General features: G+C 50.5%; 3 protein-coding genes across 3 annotated transcripts in view; 1 reads left to right on the forward strand and 2 right to left on the reverse strand.

Moving 5' to 3' along the window:
- Nucleotides 1-55: 55 nt before the first annotated feature.
- LOC124463888 (synaptobrevin homolog YKT6-like) lies at nt 56-2,573 on the forward strand. The gene is made up of 8 exons (XM_047015689.1): nt 56-243; nt 588-775; nt 872-954; nt 1,076-1,176; nt 1,489-1,593; nt 1,751-1,816; nt 1,939-2,040; nt 2,170-2,573. Exons 2-8 carry the CDS (start codon nt 672-674, stop codon nt 2,203-2,205), a joined length of 597 nt encoding a protein of 198 aa, XP_046871645.1. The 5' UTR covers nt 56-243; nt 588-671; the 3' UTR covers nt 2,206-2,573.
- A 1,685-nt stretch (nt 2,574-4,258) lies between these two features.
- osmr (oncostatin M receptor) lies at nt 4,259-10,212 on the reverse strand. The gene is made up of 12 exons (XM_047015678.1): nt 9,646-10,212; nt 9,178-9,314; nt 8,866-9,004; nt 8,570-8,652; nt 8,169-8,382; nt 7,622-7,807; nt 7,431-7,532; nt 6,724-6,888; nt 6,475-6,609; nt 5,861-5,942; nt 5,100-5,184; nt 4,259-4,974 (listed from the first exon to the last, which is right to left on the reverse strand). Exons 2-12 carry the CDS (start codon nt 9,259-9,261, stop codon nt 4,603-4,605), a joined length of 1,647 nt encoding a protein of 548 aa, XP_046871634.1. The 5' UTR covers nt 9,262-9,314; nt 9,646-10,212; the 3' UTR covers nt 4,259-4,602.
- LOC124463836 (rho guanine nucleotide exchange factor 28-like) overlaps nt 9,642-10,451 on the reverse strand; it is a 21,581-nt gene continuing 20,771 nt past the window's right edge. The window contains exon 18 of the mRNA XM_047015609.1: nt 9,642-9,795. Coding sequence (XP_046871565.1) covers nt 9,642-9,795 — 154 coding nt within the window. The remainder of the gene's footprint in view (nt 9,796-10,451) is intronic.

The following is a 10,451-nucleotide window of genomic DNA, read 5'->3' on the forward strand; positions in this document are numbered from 1 at the left end:
TTTTCCTTCGTGCTCACACAAGTAAATATCAAGCACAGAGCGGAACAGAACCTTTGAGCTGGTGTTCCCGTTCGGACATTCCGTGGTGCCGGACAGTAATACCGTTGTTAGTGACGTGATTCATCAAGGAAAGAAAGACCGCCAGCTACGTTTAAAACAACAACAGTTGTTGGAATTATTTGATTAAAAATATCAGTACTTGAATGTCCACAACTAGTGAATATCTTAGTGAGGTGTTATAAGGTAAGATCATTCTCAGTTTCCAAGCATCTTATGCATGCTTTCCAAGTAGCAAAATTAGCTAGTGCTACAGCTGTTACCTAAAGCTGTGGTACCCTATGTAAGGCAGCTTAGCTAGCGAACTAAAACGAATGCTTTCTATTTAGCAAGCTGTCTGAGTCTGCGATTTGACATGATATACTAGCTCATGTTATAAAACGTAGAGACGGTGCATCGCTGACAGCGTTAGCTAGCTTGTATGTCAAACGAAATTACTCTGCAACGTTACTATAGCGTGATCATATCATGACTCATCCTGGTTTCTGGTGACGTGTTTATGTTTTTTTCATCTCCTCCCACACGTCCAGGTGCAGCTGTTGTTGTGACGGGTACGTATTTCTTGGGTCTGCTGATCATATCTGTTGGACTGCTGGCCCCGTCTGTAAGGTACTATGAAGCTGTACAGCCTGAGTATCCTCCACAAGGGAGCGACCAAAGCCAACCTCCTCAAAGCCGCCTACGACCTGTCCTCCTTTAGCTTCTTCCAGCGCTCCAGGTAGGCACCGCTCATGCGGTCACCGGAACTATTCAGACCACGTGCGTTTGACGTGCTTCACTGTTGTTGTTTTTTTTGTGGGTTTGTCTGTTGCAGCGTCCAGGAGTTCATGACCTTCACCAGCGCCTTGATAGTGGAGCGTACTGCCACCGGGAGCAGAGCTTCTGTCAAAGAACAAGGTGAAGGAGGAAAGGGGAGGGATGTTCATGAATTCCAACATGGCCTGCTGCCTTATCACCCAGTGGCCTGATGAACAGGTGTGGAGGTGTGTGTACTGAATCTGTTCTCTCCTCGCTCCAGAGTACCTCTGCCATGTGTATGTGCGAAACGACAGTCTGGGTGCTGTCTTGATAGCAGACAGCGAGTATCCTCAGAGAGTCGGCTTCACTCTACTGGACAAGGTGAGTCGTTGCTGGACCAGGTTGAGGGATTTTCTAGACCAGGTGGGGCACAGTACTGGACCAAGCTGGTGGCTGTTCTGGACCAGTAGGGTGGTTGCTGGACCAGGTGGTTGGGGCGGGGCCTGAGGGGCTGTGCTAGACCAGGTTGGGGGCTGTGTGGGGCCAGTTTGGGGGCTGTGTGGGGCCAGGTTGGGTGCTCTCCTGGACTAGACAGGGAGCTGGACTGGACCCGGGGGAGGGTTTCTCCTGGTCTAGATGCCTGTTTTCTATGTCTGAGTGTGTGGCTGTGTGGGTGTGTGTGTGTGACTGCAGGTCCTGGAGGAGTTCTCCAGACAGGTGGACAGTCTAGACTGGCCCTCTGGCAGCCCTGAATCCATCACCTACAAAGCCCTGGACATCCACCTGGCCCAGTACCAGGTACGCCGCCCCAATGCACAACGCACACGTGTGCGACTGTAACGGGTATCTACCCCATACGCATAACATATGGCCGTTTTGGCTCCTCTGTGCTAGTGTGCGCATGACGATGACCAGATGGGGACAGTCATGTGATGTTGAGTTTGTCTCCTCCCAGAATCCCAGAGAAGCAGATGCGATGACCAAGGTTCAGGCCGAGTTGGACGAGACCAAGATCATCCTGGTGAGACTAACTGACCTCACACCTCAGTGAGGGTGTCTCTCTCTCTCTCGTGCGCGCGCGTGTCTCCAAGTGTGTGTGCGAGTGAAGGGTGTCCTTGACGTGATTTGCGGTTCTGTCTAAAGCACAGCACCATGGAGAGCCTTCTGAACAGAGGTGAGAAGCTGGACGACCTCGTCCAGAAGTCCGAACACCTAGGGAACCAGTCCAAGGCCTTCTATAAGACTGTGAGGAACGAACCCACCACAGAGACCTCAGACACGAGCCTCAACATCACATTTGACCTCGACATCCAGGTTCATGCGTTCCCAGTCGTAACACTGTATTGGCGTGTGTGTGTCTTCAATTTCCCACAGGCACGAAAGCAGAACTCCTGCTGTGAAATCATGTGAGTCGTCCCGCCGTCGCCGTGGACACGCCTCTCTTTGCCTTTCTGCTGCTCCTACAACTCCCATTATGCACCAGCATCCAGATCTCTGCACCAGGGACAGACTGGCCTCAGCACCACCCATGAGAGGGCGTGGGGGGTTGGGGAACTGGTGGTCTCTGCATCTCTGATATATACTGGGGGTGGCGAGGGTGGAGTTTAGGGGGGTGGGGCGGGCTGTCACACTGGAGGTTATGGATCACGAGGAGCAGAAAGGACACTTGTTTGCAACCTTTTACCCATCCACCGGGTGACTGTTTTTGATGTGTTTTGGACCCGGACCCAGGACATGACCGCGTGACTTTATGTTGAGTTGTGTTAATTTTAGAAAAAGAAAAAAAAACACACACACATCACCATCCCCCCCCAAAAAACCCCATCCAGACTGCTATCGTCTGATTTTAGTTGGACCTCAGTTTCCTCGAATCTCAGTGAGGCGGAGGGGGAAAGCTGCTGTGCTCAACACTGGACAATCTTGTTTCCTGTTTCATGGCGCCCTCTATTGTGTCTGGTCAGTAAGACCCTGCCATGCCTCTGAGACAAGCACAACCTGACCACATCGTCTTGTGTCCGTCGCCCCGTGGCTTGTGGTCCTTTCTCACCCGACCGCTGTGAACCGCTGTCTATTTCTCACCCCAATCACCCGCTTGCTTCCTCCGTGGCTCGAAATCTCCTCTGAGGTATGATAATGCATAACAAGGAGGTGAGCGGACCTGTGAGTACCTAACAGCTTTGCTGGCTCCTCGTTGCCGGGTAGGTCTGTATGCGAGAGGTCTGTGACGCAAGAGGACGCCGATGGGAGGGGTGCCGTGTGTCTGGGTGGCGTAAAGAACCCTCGCGACCGCACGGCCTCTGAGTAAGTAAGGGGTTGGGTGGTGGATCGAAAAGCGAGTGAGCCTAAGGATCTGGTAGCCGTCTAGTTGGCTAATCACGATGACGCCCGCCAACGCTTCTTCAGATGGGGTCAAGTTAAGAAGGCGTTATCTGCTCGGTGAGATCACGCTTCCTGTGGTCTCCCTCACAGGCAAGACACTCGATTAGGATCGGCAAACGGCATCGGTTGCGTAACGTCAGTTCCCCAAGGCTTATCTTTATAATGCGTGTGTGCTTCTGTGGTTTGTCTGTCTGTTAGCTGCCGGGCTAACAGCCCTGCTAAAGGCAGGGTTTCTTCTGGACCAGTGAGAGCAGGCCGGTCCACTCTGGTGAAGGAGCAGCCGTGGGGCATTTTGTGGATCTAGGATTTTAGGAGATAACCTCTCTCTGGTTAGTGCTGCCGTCTTGTCTACCTGCTCACTGTGTAGTTGCGGTCTAAACCTATCCTGGCCACAGGCCACTCCTGCAGCTCTGGTCTGTCTTAAGAGGGAGTCCTTTAGTGTTTTAAAACAATTTTTGTGTACGTGTGTTTGGGTACCCCACTGAAAAGTATGTTCACATTCCTTGAAATTCAGTATTCACATCCTTGCAACTCTTCTCCCCACAATGTGTGTGTGTGTCATGATTGACTGTGATGATTTATCGTGTGATATGAACATTTTTTATTGTGTTAAAGTTCCACACAAACACATCTGTGCAACAGTGTTGTTCCCTCAGCGCTAATGGGCGGAGAGTAGAGAGAGGGAAAGCTGACCTTGAATCTATGCTTAGAACCAAGACCCAGGTGTCCACGGTTAGCATTTTGTTTTATGTTTTGAAGCTTTTTACTGTACATGTGTATTTTTTATGGTGTGCTGTTTAAAAATAAGCTCAAAGCTGTGTCTTTTTACTAAAGTCCCCCAGTTTCAATGTCAATGTGTGGTGATGACGGAAGAGTGAGTTATTTATTGATCTGATGTATTTGAGCCAACTTATGCGAACTGTGAAATTGCTGTAGGCCTAACAACATTTGTCGTGGAACATTCTGTCGCTAATCACTTTACTGTTTACAAAGTGTAATCTTGCCTAGATAATGAAATAAAAATAAGAAATGCCTTGAAAAGACATGTCTCAGCCTGAACAGAAGGGTAAAGGAAAGATTGAGGCACATGTTCTGCAAGCTTTATTAGCCATAACTTCAGTAAATATGATCAACCACACACTTCAACTCCAAGCTCTGCCCCACTGCCTTCAATGGAGTCAGCGGACGAGTCAGTGGATCCAGCTCCCTCGGTCTCTGTGTGTGTTTGTGTGAGAGAGTGAGTGTGTGCGCGTGCGCATGCTAGACTGTGAAGACTGAAGACCACTAGACTCAGTGGTTGGCAGCACTGCAAACCAAGAGGCACCCCTGTCTTTGGATGAAAGCGTATCCCAAGTTAATACGTAAAATTATTATAACGGACTGCCAGCTTGATTATGTAGACCTATATGGCTCAACAAAGTCGCAAGCTCATACGAGGTGGTACCCGCTAACTATCTCAAAGGAGTCATCCGGTTCTGACCAATCAGGAACGCCGCAGGCGACGTTAACATCTTTGAGTCTGATTGGTCGCTTCGCAGTGGACAGCTCCACCCCCATGATGGGAAGGTATGTGTGGTTGGTTAGGCTAGTCTCTCGCTGGCAAACTTGCCTGTCCCAGACCTCGATGTTCGGTTGAGGACAGTAATCTCCCAGAAGCCGGGAGGAGCAGAGGGGGGTTGAGGAGGAGGGTTCATGGGGTAGCAGGACGGCCCCATCTGTCCCAGTGGGTCTGACGTTGACAATCTCAATGTTACAGCATCGACACTCCTCCTCCCTCAGGGAACCGATTCGCTCTGAAGCCTGCAGACAGGGATGGAGACCGATGGGAAGGGATGGGATGAGGAAATGTTCCAGCTGGAGAATGTTCCGGTAATAGGGGGGGGGGGGGAGGTGTCAGAGAGAGAGGTGCATGTCCCGGACCATACCTCGCTCAGGTGGCGGTCCAGATGGAGAGCCTGGATGTGGAGGTCAGCCGAGAACCCGAACACCTCCACGAATCCACTCCTCAGCCTGGCACAGGAAGTGACACGGTGGGAGTCAGGTGGCTGAGCGGTTAGGGAATTGGGCTAGTAATCTGAAGGTTGCCGGTTCGATTCCCGGCGAGCATTTGGCGTTGTGTCCTTGGGCAAGGCACTTACTGTAAGTCGCTCTGGATAAGAGCGTCTGCTAAATGACTAAATGTAATGACAAATGGTGTGAAAACAGAACGTAGGGCGCATCGACCGAACGTTCATTTCACGGAGGCAGTTCCAGACGTTCACTTTGATATAAACCGTGTTTGTGTCGTATCTTGGGCGGGGGCGGGTAAAGATTCATCGGGGAGAGGATGTCAGAGTGACATGGAGGGAAGTGACTCGATGAGATGAAAGAGAGAGTGACTGGGTGTCGAGAGTGGATGAGGAGAGAAGATAGAGAAGACACAGTGAAGCAAAGAGATACATGGTAAAGGAGAGGGAGTTTAAAGAGGCCACATGGTGAGGAGACACACCAGGAAATAAAGAGAGCGGGGGGTAGAGAGAGAGATGGGGAGATACAGGGGAGGTTAAGCGCGAGAGAGGAGATAGAGAAAGCGGAGAGAGTGACGATGTAAAAAGATATGGAGAGAGGAAGTGTAGCGAGACAGAGACAGAGACAGACAGGGGGGAAGTAGAAGGGAGGTAGATGGAGGAGGGGAAGACTGACTGACATGTTCCTCTGAGGCCACAGCAGCGCAGCGCAGGCTAGCAGCAGCAGTATAGGGGTCAGAATCTTAGCCAGCAACACAGGGTCTGGTAGGAGACAAACACAACCAGCAGAATGCAAACCACACATTCTCTCACTCAATAACCCTGCAACACCAAAACATCCAATTGCTTCACATATAAATGAGATTATAATAGAAAAAACATGTTTGCACTGTTTTTAATTTGCACTGTCAGGTTCAATATCAATCCTGCATTTTTAATAGACATGTATACATGCACATATTTTCCTAAATCATCCACTCCACGTATCCATCCATTCCACATTAATTTCCTTTCCACTATTTGTATTGTCTACAATACATATTGTACCGTTTGTCGTTTTTACCATATTTGCTCTGTCTACCTTCCCTTGTTTTCTAAACTCGATGTCTATTTCTGTGTAAATACATTGAGCGATGTAACATTGGTCCATCCAAGTCAAAGTCCTCGCATGTGTACACCAATACGATTCTGATTCTGACTCGCGTGGCAATCAACCTTCCAGTCTGAGGTGAGTTGTGTGACATGATGTGGCTGTTAGCGTGATCTGTATTTGGCTGTGGACAGACGGACTCACAGTTCCTGGAGGTCCTGCCAGTGAAGCTGGTCCCTGGCCCGGCGCCCTCCTTAGTGAGAGCACACACACGGAAGGTGTAGATCTGTTGTTCCTGGAGATCAGGAATGGTCACAGACTTCCTGCTTCGATCCAAAACTGCGAGGAAACAGGAAGCAGAACTGAAGTCTGCCTTGAAAAAAACATTTGCAAAAAAAGCTATTTTGTCCGGATTATATAAAGTTTCGTGAAAAAAATAAACGTTTTACCCACTCTGCATAGCTGCTGTGCTCTGTATCCCTGCCCTCATCACGGTAACCTGGTAACCAATAATGAAACCGGGATGCGCTGGGTCATCGTCATAGTAACGCCATTCCAGGGTCACAGAGGAGGATGCAAAGTGAACAGGTTCTATCAGGGTGGGAGCCAGGGTTGGCTCTGGAAGTGAATGGAAGGAGGGAGGGAGGGAGGGAGGGAGAGAAAGAGAGAGAGAGAGAGAGAGAGAGAGAGAGAGAGAGAGAGAGAGAGAGGGAGGGAGGGAGGGAGGGAGAGAGGGAGGGAGGGAAGGAGGGAGAGAGTGAGGGAAGGAGGGAGAGAGGGATGGAAGGAGGGAAGGAGGGAGGGAGGGAGAGAGGGGAGAAGAAGGGCGAGGGGGAGGGAAGGAAGGAGGGAGGGAGGGCGAGAGAAAGAAAAGGCAGATGTGTATTCGTACTATGGGATATTAAATTCACTTCAATAACCCTGAAGGAAGTAACTATTGTTCATAATAATCTCAGAACATAATTACAATTTGCTTCTTTCACACTTGTCGAATGTTTTCATCAATTCACTTTTATTTTGATCAGTTTGACATTTCCTGCTGATGGGGCGCGGCAGGAAGTTAGTGTTTGGCACGCACGCTCACTCTTATGCAAACGCTTTTACACTTCCTGTGTTTGATGTGCCAGTAAGTGTTATCAGCACCCAGTAAACACACTCACTGAGCTCCTGTAAGTATCCTGTCTGCGACTCCAGACATCTCTCACCGTCCTCCGTGCACCCGTAGATGTTAAAGGTGTACCTACGGCCCACATTGAATTTGTCTGGAAATAAAGAGGTGTTGCACGTTTGTTGTTGTATCGCAAAGCATTCGATTCCTATCATGGGGTGTTACTGTGTTCAAATAACCTACCTGCTGGCAGAGATAGAGATGCACGCCCCGCTGGCACCTTTCTCCACGTCACATTACAGGGGACTACACCTCCCAAGGTGCACCACTGCACCGTGTAGCCACAGGTGACCGCTTTCTTGTCCACCCAGGAGAGTTGGAAGCCTGTTGTGCTATTGCCGCTCACACGCTGATGCTGTGAGGGGAACTCTGACACGGCAGGATGAGAATGAGGCTTCGAGGCCTCTGTCACAACCAGACCTTTGGTCTCATTCACTGAGCGTATGAGTTCAAAAACTCCTACATGATTTCTAAGTAGAACTGGAAAGAATGCTAGCAGAGCTATGGACCTATAGCCAAGACCAATGCCTTGGCTATAGGTCTGTGTAAGTCTAACTTTCTCTGCACTGTTGGGGAAGGCCGGAAATCAAGCATTTCATCGGCAATGACTCTGTGCCCACGACAACAAAACTTGCAGACGTTTCTGAGAGTGTCACAACAGCCAAGCGTCTTTCTCACAACGGTAACCATGCGTGTCTGCTGCTACGGAAACCGGGCCACGGTGACGCACCTCTGCTCTCCGCCCGTGGAAATCTGAGACGAGCCGGGAGGGAGGAGCCACGCTCCAGGACGGCCTCCACTGTGACATCACACTGCTCAGGACCAATCGAGAGCTCTGCCTGGGTTTCTTCTTTGTGTTTCAACACGGAGGCGCTGTGCTCCCCCTGCCTCCACTGCACCCGGTAGCCCTGGACACCCCCTGTCGAGGCTGAGCCAGTCACAATCTGGGAATTTGACATGAAAAGGGGGCGGGGGGGCTGGCAATGACCTCACGGTACAGTCTGCTGTGATTCGTTCATTCAAGACTTGCTAGGTTCAGTTATACTAGGATAGACAGGATAGGGCCAGAGGGCTGGGTCTGGTTAGGATAGGACGGAACTGAGCTGTGCTAGACATGTGGTTGAACCTCACCCTGGTCCACAGCAGGGTCAGGTTCCAGGTGCTGGCAGAGTGCTTTCTCACCCAGCCCCACGTGTCCAGGCTCACCAGGGGAACTGGGAGGGAGGGAGCAGACCGTTTGTTTATGAAACCACGGAGACCAGGTGGGCGAGGGGATGCGACATTCTAGAGTACGAGTCGAAGCTCCTTGGCAGAGCCTTTGAGCGTCGACCAAGACGTCCAATGTTCACATCCCCCGTTGTGCTTCGCTATGGATGAAAGCAACTTGAATTGCCTTGAAAAGCAACAGTGAAGACAGTGTTACTCACGGGTGGTGAAGGGTACCTCCGTCCACCTGCCCCAGGGCCCCCCTGTCACAGAGCAGCGCAGCCTGGAGGGGTAGAGAGTGTTGGGCTCCAGGTTCTCCAATGTAACTCGACAATGTTCTCCCAGCCTCCCACAATTCACCTGTCAGAACCAGGTGCAGGAAATGGTTAAAACCATGACCCAACAAACATTTTTGTAGCCATGTAACCTATGTGTTATTATTCTTAGCAGACCACGTGTGTATTGGACCTGGTGTCTATTGGACCAGGTGGTTATCTGACCAGGTGTGTATATTGGACAAGGTGTGTACTCACCCTAATGTCTGAGGTGTTTGGGGGCTCGCTGACCTGGCAGAACAGACCCAAGTCAGATATGTTGCCCTCCAGTCTCCAGGACATATTGGCATCCCTCACCCCCGGCCAGACAAACACCTGCTCTGGAATAGGGAATACTGCACACACACACACACACACACATACACTTACAGACTTGAGCAGATCAGGCGATCTAACCTATTAGGCGATGATTGTAGCGTTTGTAAGGTGTCCAGTTGTACAAAGGTAAACGAAAAACACTCGCAGACTCAAAGAAGGCACTTCTCTCTCCAAGGAAGGTCACAGCTTCTCTCTCTCTCTCTCTCTCTCTCTCTCTCTCTCTCTCTCTCTCTCTCTCTCTCTCTCTCTCTCTCTCTCTCTCTCTCCCTCTCTCTCTCTCTCTCTCTCTCTCTCCCTCTCTCCCTCCCTCCCTCCCTCCCCTCCCTCCCTCCCTCCCTCTCCACTCACCTCGTTTTGAGATGGTTGAAGCCGTAGCTCCGTCTCTCCACCCCCAGCTGGTTGTCCACCACCACGGTGACGTGGTACTCCTCCACACCTTCCAGGGCTGTGAACTCACAAGAGCCCGTCTGGCTGCAGTGGATGAGGGAGCCCGACCCCCTGATCACACCCCCCCCACCCGAGGAGGGAGAGCAGACATGACTGGGAAAACCTCGCTAGCTTCAGGAGAATCCCAGTACACACTTACACCCCAATGGCCCTACTTAGGGGGACATGAAATGTCCCAGATATGCATGTTTCTATGAGTAGGGCTGGATGTAGGTTTGTGATGGTGCTTACTGTACGAGTAGGCCTGAATGTAGGTTTGTGAAGGTGCTTACTGTACGAGTAGGCTGGATGTAGGTTTGTGATGGTGCTTACTGTACGAGTAGGCTGGATGTAGGTTTGTGAAGGTGCTTACTGTACGAGTAGGCTGGATGTAGGTTTGTGAAGGTGCTTACTGTATGAGTAGGCTGGATATAGGTTTGTGAAGGTGCTTACTGTACGAGTAGGCTGGATGTAGGTTTGTGATGGTGCTTACTGTACGAGTAGGCTGGATGTAGGTTGTGTGAAGGTGCTTACTGTACGAGTAGGCTGAATGTAGGTTTGTGATGGTGCTTACTGTACGAGTAGGCTGGATGTAGGTTTGTGAATGGTGCTTACTGTACGAGTAGGCTGAATGTAGGTTTGTGAAGGTGCTTACTGTACGAGTAGGCTGGATGTAGGTTTGTGATGGTGCTTACTGTACGAGTAGGCTGGATGTAGGTTTGTGAAGG

The sequence above is a fragment of the Hypomesus transpacificus genome, unplaced genomic scaffold (assembly GCF_021917145.1).
Source record: "Hypomesus transpacificus isolate Combined female unplaced genomic scaffold, fHypTra1 scaffold_31, whole genome shotgun sequence".
Taxonomy (NCBI): domain Eukaryota; kingdom Metazoa; phylum Chordata; class Actinopteri; order Osmeriformes; family Osmeridae; genus Hypomesus; species Hypomesus transpacificus.

Coding starts and splice junctions, on each gene's coding strand:
- osmr (XM_047015678.1), bottom strand. CDS start 9,261: ATGTCCTGGAGACTGGAGGGCAACATATCTGACTTGGGTCTGTTCTGC. Junction 6,889..7,430: donor AGGATACTTACAGGAGCTCA/GTGAGTGTGTTT, acceptor ATTCACTTCCAG/AGCCAACCCTGGCTCCCACC. Junction 5,943..6,474: donor TGGCAGGACCTCCAGGAACT/GTGAGTCCGTCT, acceptor GTCTCCTACCAG/ACCCTGTGTTGCTGGCTAAG.
- LOC124463888 (XM_047015689.1), top strand. CDS start 672: ATGAAGCTGTACAGCCTGAGTATCCTCCACAAGGGAGCGACCAAAGCC. Junction 776..871: donor AGCTTCTTCCAGCGCTCCAG/GTAGGCACCGCT, acceptor TGTCTGTTGCAG/CGTCCAGGAGTTCATGACCT. Junction 2,041..2,169: donor CCAAGGCCTTCTATAAGACT/GTGAGGAACGAA, acceptor AATTTCCCACAG/GCACGAAAGCAGAACTCCTG.